The following is a 15,994-nucleotide window of genomic DNA, read 5'->3' on the forward strand; positions in this document are numbered from 1 at the left end:
TTTTTTTTTTTAAAAAGATGAGCTCATAACTTTTTAATGCTGGGGTTTGGCAGGACTGACCACACATCCTCAGCATTAGCAGAGCCTCTTGTCTCGCACAGCATCGTTACCCACTGCCAGGCTGCAGCTGCCATCCCCGAGCCGGCAGGCTCAGCCGGGGCAGTTCCCCCGGTCTCTGGGTGTTTGCTTAAAACACAGCCCTTGGTTCCCAAGACCCTTACGGTCCCCTTCTCACATGGAGGCTATATGGGGGGGGACGGGACACGTAAGGAAGGTGAAAGGGAAAATATTCTATACTTGGGACTCTGGTGCTCACCTGGGCAGCCGCTGTGCCCTGGCCAGGAAGCATTGCCCCACCCGGGAGGACCAAAGTCTGCAGGCTGGACTCAGACGTAGAAAAACCCAACTCCCTCCTGCAGCTTTGCGGTTGCAAGAGCTTACTTGTCAGCCGGCAAACGCGACTCCACCCGCCGCGGGGAGAGGCGGAGAGCGAGGAGGAGGAGGCGGAGGCAGGATGTGCCCCCCCGCCCCAGCTCCATGGGGCCAGCCCCGTGCTTTCGGCTCCCCGGCTGGGCTGGGCTGACCCGGGCTCGGTCCGCCCTCCCGGGCTTCAGCGCAGTACGATGGGATCCCGGGTGTCCGTGGACGATTCCGTGCGGGTGGTTGTGGTCGGGGGGGGCTTCGGAGGCACGGCGGCCGCCAGCTTGCTCAAGTCGTGGGCCATCCCCTTCGTGCTGGTGGACGTGAGAGATGCTTTTCATCACAACGTCGCTGCCCTCCGTGCCGCCGTGGAGAGTGGTAAGAGCTCCGTGGATTTCCACGGTCGTCCCCACTGCGTGGGTCCCGGCGGGCCACCCCCAGCAGTGACTGCGGCAGCTCGGGGGTACTCGGGGAGTAACAAGGGACGGAGTACTGAAAGTGCCTCCTCTGCCCCGGTGAGAGTGAAAGAGCTGATGTTTTCCATCTGGAAAACAAATACTTGGCTTTGGGAGGACCCACAGACCGTCTGTGTTAAGCTAATTGCATGTCTGCTGGGAAAACAGAGCAAAAACTACTCAGATGGTTCCCCCCCCCCCCCCCTTTTTTTTTTTTATTTCAAGAGTTTAGAAGGTGACTAAGCTAAAACCAGCAGCAGCTGGAAGGGATGAATGAATGTCTTTCTGTATCTGGTACTTGAAATGTTGGGCAGCTCAGCAGCGAGGCCCTGGCTGATAAAACTCTGTCAGTGAGCTGCTCGGGCTTGTCTGGGACTTCACTTGGGAAACTGGGCTAACCCCATTACTCCAGTTGCTGGGGATTTAGGGTGAAAATCTCACGTTCAAGGCTGGGAACAAACATCAAAAGGATGTCAAAAGCTTGGCCTGAGAGGCCTCTGACATCCTGCCTGAAATGCTCCGGACCACAGTGGAGCACTTACTGGGAAACCAGTACAGGAGATTCTGTATGGGGAGCAGAGAAAAAGCAACCTAGCTGAGGGTGTCACCTGGCCTCTGAGGAGCTGATCTTGTCACCAGATCTGAGGCAAATGTCCTGAAGCTCATTGCTGGGCAGAGATAACACAGCTGAGGCCCAGCCTGCCATCCCAGGTGCATACAATGCTTTTGTCTGAGCAAGGATGGCATGAGGGCAGAATGGGAGAGGGGTTTGTTAGCCTCCACAGAGGGAGATCTCTTCTCTGTTGTCTCCTCTTACCACAGGATTTGCCAAGAAGACTTTCATCTCCTACTCTGTCACCTTTGGGGACAGCTTCCGACAAGGCAAGGTTGTTGGCATAGACCCTGAGAGACAACAAGTCTTGCTCAGTGATGGCGAGGTGGGTGATGCAATAACTTGCAATGAGTAACTTGGGTGCCTTATGGGAACACCTGCTAATGCAGGGTGCCAGGCTTCAGCAGGGTGTGTTGTGAATCTCTCCTCCTTGGGGCTTTTCTTCAGCTGTGTCGTGGCTGCTAGAATGGAGTACTCCAAATCTAGGCTATGTTGGCTTTGACTGGTGATGTCTGGCTGGAAAAGTGACTTAGAATTTAGGTTCCAGGCTGCTGTCTGTGCTTGGAGTCCTCTGAGAGGGAAAGAGCAAGATGAGCAGGACCACAGGGCACCTACAGAAAACGTGCCTCTGAGCAGGAAGGAGTGCAGCCCTCATCTGTCAGAGGAGGGGGGATGTGTGTGTACAGGACAAAGGATGTTCTGGGAAAAACAAACTGGACCTTTGCCCTCGAGTTGAACGAGAGCTGGGAATGATGTCCAGTTGTGGCAAAGATCCCCGTATCTTCCTACAGTGCGGGTCAGCTGAGCGCACGAACCCTGACCTACCCAATGCCCTCGGCTTAGAGTTCACACGCACAACAGGGTTCCTGTTCTGATGTAACTCTCAGCTTGGCTGAAATGCCTGACCCCAAAGAAGCCACAACCCAAGCCCTCTGGGAAGCCACCGATTGCTTTCCTCTAGGTTTTTGCCATCTGTGGGCAGATATACAAACGCTCATCCTTAATACCGGCCCTGTAATGCTAGGAGGCAGAGAGGAATGAAACCATGACCTATTTCTATGGAGCGCTGCCCCAGAGAGAAGCAGGCCCCCAGCCATCTCCTCTAAAACCAAGAGGCAGCGTGGGGAAATACTGTAGCGTTTAATCAGCCTGAAGAGCTTGGCAACAGAGACCATCTTTCCTGGCATGCACTGAATGGCACCATCCCTTCTAGCCAAGCTAAGTGGCCTAGAGCTGTGTTGGGATGTGGGTGTGCAGTAAATACCGCACCCCATCTACTGCTCGGATGAGCTTTTATTCTTAGAGCTGGATTTAGAGCTCAACAAGTAACCCTGGAGCTCAAATCCTTATCTAACTGCAGGAAGAAACAAGGGCAGCAGCTGTGGTGACTCTTTTCAGCCAGAGCACCTCATCTCTGTACGGAAGAGGGTGAAGGAGAGAAGTTAGCCTCTGGAGCCAGCTGTGATGGTAGCTTCAGTGTCTGGCATAAATATCAGGTTATTTCCTGTAAACTTAAGGTAATTTCTTTAAAGCGCTCAGCTCACCTGAAGAGTGGTGCTTCTCTCAGACCCTGAGGAAGGCAGTTATTTGGTGTCACCTGGACCAGGTCTCTTCCTAAAGTCACTTTCTGATGGTAGCAAGTCCTTTCCTAGTTATCAGCAAGGGCTGGAGGAGAGGGAATGAGTAAATTGCACCGAGGAGGCAACAACTGTGTTCTAGGCTCTGTTTTTAAGAGGTCTAACATCCTATTCCACCTTTTGCCTTCCCAGGAACTTCACTACTCCCATCTCATTCTTGCAACAGGCAGTGATGGGCCATTCCCTGGGAAGTTCAACAAAGTCATTGACATGGAAAGTGCCATCCAGACCTATGAAGATATGGTTAAAGAGGTGAGGAATCAACTTATTTCCTAGGAAGCATTGCCTGCCTCTGTTCAGCTTCCCTGTCCCAGACACCACTAAGGGTATCTGGAGCCATCTGTGTCTAAGAACAAGAGACCATGATGCCTGCAGGGACAGGCCAGGGCAAGGAGCACGTACTAGCTTGTCTAGCGTTCTGCATGCCCCAGGGGAAGATCAGCTGTCCACACAAGGGGAAACCTGAAATGCTCAACAGTGTTACAGTGTACACAAGGTTCTCGTTTTTTATTTCCTCTTAATGAACTAGGTGGTTTACTGCTGTTGGGCCAGTGATGTATCTCAGAAAGGTCTGTTCACAGAGTGGCTGAAGGTATCTGACTTCCTGCACTTAACAGCTCTCTTGTAACGTGATTTTCCTCTTTACTTCAAGATTGAGAAATCTGAGCGCATCCTGGTAGTGGGAGGTGGTGCTGCTGGAGTCGAGATGGCTGCAGAGATCAAAACAGAGTACCCAGCCAAAGAGGTAGTAGCATATTAGTTACAATTAACTTCATCCTTGTTTCTGAGACTGTTCTTCTGTGATAGTCCTGCTGGAGGTATCCGAGATCACTGCAAATCAGGAGTTTCCATGCAATGGCAGCCTTCGCCCCTGCTGCCTCCTCTTCTGAGAGCACCCTATAGCCCGTCACCAGCAATTATTAGCACTAGACGCCTTTCACTGGCTCACTCTCCTTGGGCGTTAAGCGGGGTGGAAGGAAGCTAGCTATAGCTGCTCCCACCCAGCATGCGGCGAGTCCTGTCCCATTCCTGTGTCCCCACGTTTGCTGTTTTGTCCCCAACAGGTCACCCTCGTTCACTCAAAAATTGCACTAGCTGATCCAGAGCTGCTAGATAGCGTCCGTCAGGAGGTGAAAGAGATTCTCCTCAGAAAAGGAGTGCGCCTCTTATTAAGTACGTACTTAACAATGCCTCTGAAGATCTAGACCCTGAAGCTCTATAAGCTGCTCTTCCTTTAGCCAAAGCATCTCCTTCTGATGCCCTCTTTCTGACTTTTTTGACTAAGCATGGCTCCCTTGAATTCCTGCTTCTCTAGATACATCTGGGCTAGCTGGAAACGGCAGCCTAGTAAAGGTTTGTGACCCCGGGCTCTCTGTTGCAACAGGTGAAAGGGTCAGCAATGTGGAAAACCTCACACCAAACCAGTTCCAGAAGGACATGGTAGTAAGGACAGAAAAGGGCACAGAGGTGGTTGCTGACATGGTGGTCCTGTGCACAGGGATAAAGATTAACTCTTCAGCATATGCTGCTGCATTTGGTAAGTGGAAGAAAACACCAGGTGGGGAGAAACAACACAGTTCTTCAATGTCTTGTACTTGAGTACTGTGAGGTTAGGAATCAACCTTATACAGCCTGCAGTGGTAATTCCATGATACAGCAAATAGTCCAAGATCACACTAAATACTTAACTGTGAAATGCGACCTTCGGAAACTTACAGACCATAGATCAAGTGGCCAACAGTCTTCTCCAGCTCCTCCTGCTAATACCTCCAAGGAACCTTAGTGTCCTAGTTCAGCATGAGGCAGATGACACCTAGAAGTTGATGGTAACTCCTGCTGTCAAGGCCAGGATTTTATCCTAGATATAAGCTTGCTGACTTCTGAGCAAGAATAGGCTCAGCAGATTCAGCGTTCTTGCTGAACTATCAGTGTCGCAGGGTGTTCAGCCGATTAGTTATTTGGTGATACATCTTCAGTCTTGAGTCCTCTTACAGCCCAGTTTCAGTTATGGCACTACAACTATGGAGCAGTATGACCATTATACAGTCTCTTTCTCAGGCTGTGTATGCTAGCTCTTAATGTCTCTTGATGTCTCTACTGAAGTATCAAAGGATGATTCATTGCATGAGACTGCAATAATTAACTACAGCAAGGCAAAAAGCACCTCTTCCCTGACATGTAGAAAAGAGGGTGAAAAACCAACTCCTCACTTTGTGTCAATGACATGTCTGATAACATCATCAGCATTTTGGGGTCTCGGGCTACAACAAGCAACACAAAGCTCCTTCTGAAAACTTACTGTTTGGCAAAACAGGGGACAAAATGGCAAGTAACAGTGCTTTGAAAGTTAACAAGCACCTCCAGCTGGAAGGCTATGAGAACATCTATGCCATTGGGGACTGTGCAGATCTGAAAGAACCGAAGATGGCCTACCACGCTGGGCTCCATGCCAACATTGTGGTGACAAATATCATCAACAGCCTGACACATAAGCCTCTTAAAACCTATGAACCAGGTAAGGTAATCTCCTAGCACCTGGCCTTAGCTGTTGGGCTGCTTTTCTGCAGGGAACAGCTGTTTAACACACATACATCAGAACTTGCATGGGACACTGATTAGAGGTGAAGGAACTCACAACTGGGGTTGACTATATAAGCTTATAGTTCAGGCTTCATCTTAGTTCTTGCCAAAGACACTGTAGATGTTAATAACCTGTGTTAGTCTATGGACGCAACGTGTCCTGTCTTCACTAATGTCTTCCTGATAAATCTACTGGTGGGTGTCTGCTATTCATCAAACTTGTTTCCTTTTCTTTAAATTGCTTAGTGTCCAATTGAATCCTAGGAACAAGGAGATGACTTGACTTTCTCCTCCTTTCTCCCCTTAAACTATACAACAAACACAAACTGAACAATCTAGTCTCAAAAATCTAGCTAGGTGATGGGTGTCATTAATAAGCAACTGATGTAAATACTTACCATAACCATGTTGAAAGCTGCTCCACATGGATGGAGGATATCTGGAGAGCAGTTTGTTTTTTAAAGGCTGCCCTGCCTATTTACGTTTCTTTCTACTTAAATTTTGTTGTCTACCTCTTGGACTTCCTTTTGGGAAGAGAGAATCATTCTATGCCACGCACACAGCCCAATCCTCCTGCAATCCCATTACAGAAAGAGGTAGAGCAGATGGCAGAAAGGAGAGTTGCAAGTAGTTCTGCTTGGGCCTGCTTCTTTTCTTGTCATGCAGCACATGGGTCCTGTGCTTAGCAGTAGGTGTGGGTGTGAGAGGGGGTGGGGATGGGAAGGGAGGGTTTGGAGGGAGTGCAACACCTACATGTAGTAGGGTTTGATACTTAACTTTGAAACTGCTTAACTTAAACCTCTATATCTTCTTTCCAGGGTCACTAACATTCCTGCTTTCAATGGGCAGGAATGATGGTGTAGGCCAGGTGAACGGTTACTATGTGGGACGTCTTTTGGTGACCATCGCTAAGAGCCGGGACCTGTTTGTCTCCAAGAGCTGGAAGACAATGGGACAGACAATGCCCTCTTAAGAGGGGATCAGTAAAAAAACAGCAGGGAACACAGCAACTGGAAGAGGGAGAAGGTGCACTTTTATTGCTTGGACAGACTGATACTGTCTCCTGCAGCACCTCCTAAAGCCACCTGTCAGCATGCTGCATTAAAGGGGTGCCCTGCCTTGCTGTCAAGGGGAAGGAGACACTTTCCAAATGAAGTGCACAGTTCTCATGATTAAAAAAACAGGGAAGGAATGTTTCCTTTACTTCCCTGTTGAGATAGCTCTGAGCAAGAAACCTGGTTTACCTTGATTTGTAACAATAAACACTGTGGTTTTCAAAATCTCTGTGGTTTTTTTTGTTATGTGGTTTTTTCCCTGGCTTTCTCTGCTCTTGCTCATCTAAAAAGTACCCGCCTCTTACAGATGTGGAATCTGCTCTGCAGCGTGCAGGAAGAATGGCTTGCAGCACTGCCTGGGGAAAGCCTGCCTAAAGCCTTAAGAGGCTATGGTAATCCTGGAACTCAACAGAATATAATGCAGCTTTGTGTCAACATCTCCACAGCAGCTTTAATTATGTCCCTTATAGCACTATACTTCAGCCAGAAGAGCTGGTTAGTTGCATGCTAAGTGTGACACAGCAAGCACTTAGTTACAGATGCTGCTGGGTTTTTTGGTTGGTTGGTTGGTTTTTTTAAGGTGAGAAATTCCCATAGCAAAAGTAGGGTTTATAACAATAACCACACTTGACACATCTTTTTCTTTTTTCTTATAAAACAAACAAAATCACCATGAAATATTCTCAGTAATTACAGAGATTATTGTGAGTTAAAAGCAAAACAGAAGCTCCTCATGCATCACTTATAAAATCCTTTTCCCCTCTCTGTGGGCTGGAGGCAGAAGTTTACCATCTACCCTCAAGGGAGAGCAAAAGGAAGCAGAACATTTTAAAGAGCTTTCTTTAAAGTGTGTGTGTGTGTGTGTGTGTGTGTATGTGTGTGTGAAAAATTCATCACTACAAATCTAAAATGAGGTTACTGTTTAAAAACTCCTAAACTAAAGTAACAAGGGACACTAAACAAATTCCTGAAAAGAGATGGTAACTCAATTGCTTAAGGTGATATAAATGGCTAGAGGATGCTGATAGCATGAAGAAATCGGACTAAACCCCTCTCATCTCTAGTCACAGCTCTTCATCAAGTCACAACACATCACACTACTACCACTCCCCCTCCTCATCACATTGAAAAAATAAAACCCACCTCTAATGCTTTTAATGCTACTCAAGTTTGTTGAAAAATAAAGTTTCATTTGGCTGCCATTGCTACTTAGTGTCTAGCTTGGCCATTTCTTGCACATAGATGCCAATACTTTCACTGTCGAAGAGCAGAAAGTAAATGTTCTTCAAGGAGGAAGAGCTGGTGCCGTCAAAATGGGTGGAAATAGCTCTTAGGGTCACCTGGGCTGCCGTCTGTTTTGGGAAGCAGTTTCTATGCGGTAGGGGAAGAAAACAGAACAAGTGAGTGTCAGCCACCTGTGCAAGGATTATGCACACGTGATGCTGAAAGGAACAAGCCATAGCTGTAGTAACAACAGGCTGTTGTTAAGACAGTGCCAGTTGCAGTTTTGCAATGTGTAAATCCCAGAAGCAAACCCCAAGGTTTTGACAGCAATATTCATCTGCTGCTGTATTAGTTTCCTTGCTGGCATAGTTACTGTTTCCATTTGCTTCTACTTTTTATAACCACACAAAGTTTTTTAACGTTCTCCCTTTGAATTAAACCTTTCCATGCCATGCTGGGCAGGCTACAAAGTTCAAGGGATAATTATTTTTTTAGTTGAAAAGCGAAAAAAAACCCCAACCCCCCTCAACTACTTAGCTGACTTCCTCGCTCTGTCATTAAAAATACTTTGATGAGACTTCAGTGAAAATAACTGGAATTACAGCCCCAAGCCAAATTAAGGCCAAGACGCATTCATTCATTCATTTTGATGGTAATATACTCTAACCTACAATCTGAAAAGCTAAAAGCTACCAGTCTTTAGAGTAAGTGGACTTTTCAACTGTGTTGACATCTCTTGGGGCACCTGGCCCACATCCTTGAGATTCAAGTTTCTTGGCAGCAGCATTTTTTCCATCTTAATCATTCTCATCCTCCTTTTTCAAGTCACAAAACCATTCAGCTGCAACACAGTTCCTTCACCCTCATCTCCATATAACAAGGTAACTTGCTGAGAGCACATGGCAAAGAACACAGTTACTATGAAGGTCAGCTGCTTTGCATCTCTGTTTATATAAAAATACGACTGCTACAATACTGGACATAATTTCAAGAACTGTTCTACAGTTTGAACTTGATGCCTATCTAACAAAATACTCTGCCTTGCAGTATGCTCATGCTTAGAAAGGTCTCCACATTGTTCTACTTGTCTAACACTAAACAGATTCCTTGACCTAGAAAGCATCCCTTCCTGAAGCGATACATGTGTGCGTCTGCCACTGACATCTGGAGGGAAGGACACTCTCCTGCATTCTCTGCTGGAGATTCTCCGCTGCCTGACAATGCTTGTAATAATAGTTCTGCTGATTTTGCACAACACTGAAGAGTGTCAATGTAGTGCTTGCTACATGAGCATGTAGCAAGCCACGCACCTTTGAGAGTCTAGAGGAGACTTTACTGGGACACACTGAATTGTTTGAAGGCGAGTTAACACCCAGCTGAGATTTCCGGTGGGTCTTTGGGCATAACTCTGCTGGCTGCTCTTGAGTTTAATGCCCCCTACTTACATTCTGCTGCATGACAATGCTCCAGAGGAAGTTAGATCCATGCCAAAAAAGTTGGCCAGCACAGTCTAGCCCATGTCCTTCCTCTGAGGCAGGATTGCATATAACTTTTCTGCTTCTGAGAAAAGTTTGTCTAACCTATACTTAAGAGATCTTCAGTGATGGGGCAACATCAGAATACACAGATAAGCCATCTCAGTGCCTAACAATCCTTACACTTGAAAAATTACAGTATTTCTTTTAATAGCATCTGCTGCCTTTGCAGTGGTTTTTCTTCCCCCCGCCCACCAATAGCACTGTCATGTGCATTTGTTTATATTTCCCTTTCTAAGTGTAGTACTACTCACTTCTCCTTACTCTACTTCATGTTAGTGATTTCAGACTACTTATCATATTTGTATTAAAAACCATCCAAAAAGGAGCTTGGAAACTAGTCATCGATAACTGCTGTATTATTCATTGTAATCTAAATGATTACTAGCAAACAGATTTTCCTATTTTTAGTCCCTGGACAGCATCTGCAGCAACTCAGCTAATACGCCTTTCTGGCAGCAACCTATTGATAAGGACTTTTTGAAAATGTTTTTCAGTTAATTTATATCTGCTTCACAGCACAAGTAATTTCATCTAAACTGCATTTCTCAACTTTTTAACGACAAGATCATACAGGTGAAAAACCCTGGCACAATTGAGATATCCCATCTATTGCTACGTTACATCAGTTACTGTAAACAGTCCCTAAGATGGGACAGAGGAAAGATGAAAATTCACAGAACCGATACAGCATAATTCCTGATCTACTCAACAAAACCAGCATTTCTTGAGCAGACGTGTAGGTGGAATAAAATGATAGCAAAACCATTAAGTCTTATTTGAAAAACTGCCTTTTTTCATACAACTTTGAGGTCCTTTGACAAATAAAGTGTAAACCAGCACCACCTGGTAAGACTTACTCTATTTTCTGTTAGCAGGAGTAATTGTAAGAGCAACAGAGAGTGAAATGGAACTAAGCAACAGGAGAATCTGCACTATGACTAATGCTCCAAGACTGGATTATTCTTAGGTAACACTCATAGGAGACATGAGGTCTACAGAGACTATTTCTATTGGTATTAAAAGCTACAGTTAATTTTTGAACGCTGAATTTTATTATTAAAGAGTGGGAAAACAATTTATCACATTTTGCTTTGACTGAACACTATAAACAGAAAGATCTGTGTATAAATCATTAAAAATTGCACTGCCCCTCTATTTATTCTGTTGCCCTGATCCATCAAAATATTAAAGCATCTGTGCAAAAACGGCATTTTCACTTCCTGTGTATTCAGTGATGTGTGGTGATTTCACTGATCAAAATGCAGTTTTACTTTCATTTTATTCACTACTGGACCAACACAACTGGACTGTACTATGTACTCTACTCTCTGGGCTTTACTAACAAAATCAGTAGTTACATTTCAAATTAAACATAAGTGTGCGAACTCCAGCACGAAAGAACAACTTCTGCAGTTAGCAGGGTTTGTGTAAGGTTTCTTGTGATCAGAGACCAAGCAAGATTAATGAACTGTCAGTTTAAAAAAAACAAAAAAAGAAAAAAAGAAAAAGATAAATACTTTGGATTTCTTAATCAAGCACATTTTATTTGCTAGTTATTGAGAAAGAAATTTATAGTTTCACAGTTGGTTTCATAGTTCCCTTTTTAAAGCAGAACTGTATTTGAGAAACAGCGATTTTCTTTTGAAAGAAAACATTTTGTGTGACTAGTCTGTTTAATATATATTTCTTGGGATGACTTAAGTGAACACCCCCCACTTACCTAGCTCAGGGTGCACCACTGTTACTTCTCTTCAGTATTATGCTGGTATAATCTTATTAGTACAAATGTAGTTTTAATAAGATTCACCACAGCAAAAATAAAGGGACATAAAAACTGAGGTGGTGTAGGCCCATAGTAGAAGAATGAAAATTACTGCCTAGCAACAGAAAACACAGTAAGTCCACTCAGCTCTCCTGTAGGTTAGCTAATTTCTCTCTATAAAGGCTTACTGGTTGTTCCAAGCAAACACTGCACTTCAAGGTCCTTTAATCTGGAGAAGCACAGTGTCAGAAGGCACCTGCCACAGCCCTGTCTGGAGGCAGGGTCAGCCCCTTTCGTGCCACAGGCCAGAGGGTACCTGTCTATCACAGCAGCACATCTCTGACAGCTAATTATACCGCTGCTACCCGATACAGAATCGTCTTATGCGGGAAGAGTCATACCTGCCACTGGGAAACGGGGGGAAAGCCACGGATTTCAACTTCTTGTCTTCTGCGGCTGTTAAGCAGTTCTTTATAGTCTCTTCAAGCTGCTCTTCACACTTGTCTGAGCCCCACTGTGGGATGTGACAGTGGATGACAAACTTTGCTGCTAGGCCGCTAGACTGAGTAAGTGCAGCTAACACAAATGAAAATATAACATTTAGTTTTGACTAGAAACCACCCCACAATGACCTCTCAATCCAACATACTTTCTTAATTACATTACCTCTCCAAAGAAATACATTAGGAATTAAAATATGCCACAGTGGCTCACTTGCAATCATAAGCTGTCTCGTCATTACTTTTGTAATCAATTATTATTTCTTCGGAGACCAAAGAACCCAGGGCTCATTTGGTTAACACAGTTATTCAATAATATTTTTTAGCTTTCTCATTCAGCATGGCCTCTGGATTTATTTTATGCGAAGTATCAAAACCTTGCACTGAACACAGTATCATTAATCCCCCAATAGACATTTCTGCAGTGCTGTCACAGCCTTATCTGAATGCTTTGCACAGATATTTAGACCCACTTCACAGCTGGGTAATTTCAGACAATGACATGAAAATCAAAGATGTTTGTTGAAAGTCTCCACCAGTTATTTCCAATTAGAAATCTCAGATTAATTTTTCAGAAAGCCTAATATTTCTCCAGGACCTGCAGAGTCCACAGCACGGCAACAGTTTGCTTTTGCTGCAATTGCGACCATTAGCACTTCTGGAAATCTGAGTCTCTGGAATTTCAGGTTAAACAGCCTGAAATTAGCTGTGCAATTAAAGCCCAAGGATGAAAAACTTGGATTTATTCACTTGTCCATGATTGCAGAGGAAGTCTGTTGCAGGCACAGGGGAATTCTGCCTAATGCTTCACTGTGCTACTTAAATTTCAACCAGAGAGAATCGTCAAGCCGTTAACCATAGGGAACAAATTGACTGAAAACAACACAGGTATCCTGTGAGCAGCACTTGAATTCAAGCCCATTAGGCTGGAGCTCAAGTGTTTGCAGTAGACCTCCAGTGATTAACAACAACTTATTATCACTTGCATCAAAACCAGAAGGGGCAATTTCAAACACAGCAACACAACACAATGCTCAAGAGTATACATTTTCCTGTCTATTAAACTAAGATTATCTTCTTTCCTGCGACTGCCTTAATAGCTTAAAAGGGGTCTATTTTCTAGTTAGGTAGTAATGTTGACAAAGAAAAGTAGTTTACTTTGCTGTTATGGCATATATTTTTGATTCAATGTGAAAGTGAAGCAAAATACCTAGTACAAAAATTTCCGTGTCATTTTGAGATTATAAAACTAGGCTATTCATTTAGGAAATTTCCAAAACTAGACTATTTAAAGCATTTAGTTTCTTGACTATTGAGATACTAAGCCAAATAAAGCACTAGAAGATATATTGTAACTTTGCTCCATCCTCCCTCCAGCCACCTTGAACCCCTATAAATTGGTTTAATTTGTCCACAAAGGAAGGCATAATCTCAAGTCCCAAACTATTCACTGCTACAGATGTGTTAAGTATTTGAAGGGAGCTCTTCTGTAATTTGTATTTCTATAATGTAGCTGTAGTGCCTGGGAGAAGAACAGTAATTGCTTTCCCAAAAAGCATGCCAGTTCTAAAGATCGTATCACATCTTTATTTGTCTTCAAAGTAAGGTAATTGTTTGGATTATACTGTTCATCAAATATGCATAAAGCAGAATAATTTAAAAACTACCACTGTTCTTATACCTCATATGTTAGACTGAGAGTTGTTTGATTCTCACTAAGGAATGCAGTACAAACAGGACAGGAAAGATGGCACAGAGGTGACAGCACAAGTTTTCCTTAATTTTTGGACTCCTCCCCACAGGCAGGAGTTGCCTAAGATAAATTAATCAGCCTGCTGTAACTTATGGTGGCACCTAGAAGCCCAAAGACAGAATGTGCACAGCACACAGGTATCCTATTCTTCCTTTCTTTTCATCTAAGCAGGCTATCCATATCAGCAACAGCTTTGAAGAAGAAACAGAAACATTTACATCACATAAGCAAAGGCACGTATATAATCAAGAACAGATCAGAATGTCCAGAGAAAAGAACATATGAAATGAACTGTTTCCAAAAGAGAGCGCAGTATCCTTTTTACCTTCAGCAACTTCCAAAGGTCCTTGAGATTTGCGAAGCTCTTTCACCGTTTCTAAAAACTCTTTCCCTCCAGCCTTTTCCAATGCCTTGCCTGCAAGGACACAGAGCAAAAGGCCTTGGCTTCAAAGTATCAGTATCAAAAAACAACTCTACATTATTTAAAAGAAGAACATTGTACACATATTATCCTGTTTCCCTCTATCAGAGGCAACTGATGTTTATGTTTACCACTGTATCTAGACACAGATAGAGTTTACTTTTTATTGGTTTTGAAAACCCCTGCATGTTATTACTGGAAATTACTTTAAGAGAATTATCTGTAAGAATGCTGTCTTACTCTGACTTATGGCTAAAATAGTGAAGAGTGGGATTTTCAGAACTCAGATTTTCAGCCTCCAAAATCAACTCAACATACAAACCCTACTACTTTCTTAAATAAACACAGCTGGGAAGCCAGTGAAGGTCTTGATGACTGACTGTATAAAACAATGATCCAAAAGCCTGCTACTAGATTCTGTGCCTCTCTATGTGACTGACTGCATATCTTTTTTACCTCCCCCTTGCTTAAATTTCCATATTTGTACACATTATTACATTATTTGTAATAATAATATTTCCTTATTTCACATGAGCAGTATAAGGCTTTGAACATATTTCTAAAGTATGTAAAATCCTACAATGAAAAGCATAATTAGAAGAGTTATTAATATATAATTTTTGTCACAGAATTTTTAGAGGCAAATGTAAAAATAATTCAGTAAAGACCGCAATAATGATTATTTACACCTTTGCTGCTCATGTGCTTCAACAAATTATCTGTGTTTTGACTGTCGTAAGGCATCATTAAAAAAAAGATAAATTAGTGATTAGCCTGTTATACCTAGTCAGATCCAGCCTGATTTTCAGAAGTGTTGTAAGTGATATTTTATGGCCTGGGGAAGATTCAGATGAAACATGATGGGATCTCAGCAGGCAGCTAGTAGACCAGCTACTGTTCCAACTCTAGATCTGTTTTTATTGCCTGTAGCAGAGCCTCACCTATTTCCTCCTTGAGGTCTATTTCAGCAGTTGTAGGGTGAACAATGCCTTCTACTTTCATGGAGCCAATATGGCTGATGTCACTCTGTGTCAGAGAAAGCTGTAAAATAATAATGAGGGAGTAGAAAAAAAATAAAATAGTAATCCAAGTACAAAATCATTTTCATACCAAAAAACTAAAATGAAAGAAGGCTGGATTCAGTCTTTCAGAGATTAGTAGTCTTACTGTGTTCAATATGTGTGATTCTGATTTTTAGCCTTTAATTAATCTGTAAACCACTCAGATCATTTTGTGATACGCCCACAGCTTGGGAGCTTGCTCCAAAGGAAGTTACTGCTAGAAAATTCATGTTCTAGCACCACACTTTGAAGAGAAAAGGCTGACTTTGGAAATGCTTTAGTTTAAAGAGAAAAACACTAAAATTAGAAGGCTTTTCTGTAGAAACACTTGCCCCCAGTAAACTACTGTAAGGGCTGAGAAGAAGGGCTGGTCACTATCCTGATCTATAAAGCCTTCACCACCCCACTAATTAATTATCCTTTCAGTTCCTGGCATAAATAAAATATGGAATGCTTTACCCACCCATGCATCTGGATATAGGAACTGGCCAAAACTTGATGTCTCAAGGTGCTCAGAAAAGGCTGCTCCCCAAATTTCACAGCCTCATCACTTTGAGCAACAACACAGGACAGAAACCCTAAAAATCATTAAAAAGACTTTACAGTTGCTGAACGTGTGCCCAGCACGCTTCATTTCTTCCAAGATACACTGCAGTACTTAAGTCCTAACCAGAACAATAAGCACTGCCCATTTTAGAGAAGAAAGTGAGAAGCTGCACAGATTCTGGAGGAACTTAGGACAGGACTGAACTCTAATAAAGGAGATCAAAGTTTCACCTACCCAGCCAAATTACAGCTTTTAGCAATCTTTTGGATCTATTATGTGTCTGGCACATTCTAGACCACTGTTTTAGCAAGAGATAGGATCAGACAGACTGAACTCTTAAGTGCTGCTTCATGAAACAGGGTACACCATCAGTACAGGGGGCTTACAGAAGCAATTTCAGGAAGGACACTTCTTCCAGATGACCTTAC

At 43.4% G+C, this 15,994-nt stretch overlaps 2 protein-coding genes across 3 annotated transcripts in view; one reads left to right on the forward strand and one right to left on the reverse strand.

Moving 5' to 3' along the window:
- The first annotated feature begins 449 nt into the window (after positions 1 to 449).
- On the forward strand, positions 450 to 6,985 carry AIFM2 (apoptosis inducing factor mitochondria associated 2). The gene is made up of 8 exons (XM_030029582.2): positions 450 to 798; positions 1,698 to 1,813; positions 3,258 to 3,377; positions 3,778 to 3,870; positions 4,190 to 4,298; positions 4,510 to 4,662; positions 5,440 to 5,640; positions 6,524 to 6,985. Exons 1-8 carry the CDS (start codon positions 624 to 626, stop codon positions 6,676 to 6,678), a joined length of 1,122 nt encoding a protein of 373 aa, XP_029885442.1. The 5' UTR covers positions 450 to 623; the 3' UTR covers positions 6,679 to 6,985.
- A 363-nt stretch (positions 6,986 to 7,348) lies between these two features.
- Positions 7,349 to 15,994, reverse strand: part of LOC115347894 (core histone macro-H2A.2) — a 28,908-nt gene continuing 20,262 nt past the window's right edge. For both annotated transcript variants that reach the window (XM_030029584.2, XM_030029583.2), the window contains exons 6-9: positions 14,900 to 14,999; positions 13,863 to 13,952; positions 11,686 to 11,860; positions 7,349 to 8,131 (exon numbers count right to left, since the gene is read on the reverse strand). In XM_030029584.2, the coding sequence (XP_029885444.1) occupies positions 7,966 to 8,131; positions 11,686 to 11,860; positions 13,863 to 13,952; positions 14,900 to 14,999 (531 nt within the window). In that variant the 3' untranslated portion in view covers positions 7,349 to 7,965. The remainder of the gene's footprint in view (positions 8,132 to 11,685; positions 11,861 to 13,862; positions 13,953 to 14,899; positions 15,000 to 15,994) is intronic.

This window comes from Aquila chrysaetos, chromosome 11, assembly GCF_900496995.4.
Source record: "Aquila chrysaetos chrysaetos chromosome 11, bAquChr1.4, whole genome shotgun sequence".
NCBI classification, from domain to species: domain Eukaryota; kingdom Metazoa; phylum Chordata; class Aves; order Accipitriformes; family Accipitridae; genus Aquila; species Aquila chrysaetos.

Bases quoted from the DNA above. Each gene is read 5' to 3' on its own strand.
- AIFM2 (XM_030029582.2), top strand. From the start codon at position 624: ATGGGATCCCGGGTGTCCGTGGACGATTCCGTGCGGGTGGTTGTGGTC. The intron at 3,378-3,777 runs GTGAGGAATCAA...CTTTACTTCAAG, and splicing joins ATGAAGATATGGTTAAAGAG to ATTGAGAAATCTGAGCGCAT. The intron at 3,871-4,189 runs GTAGTAGCATAT...TGTCCCCAACAG, and splicing joins CAGAGTACCCAGCCAAAGAG to GTCACCCTCGTTCACTCAAA.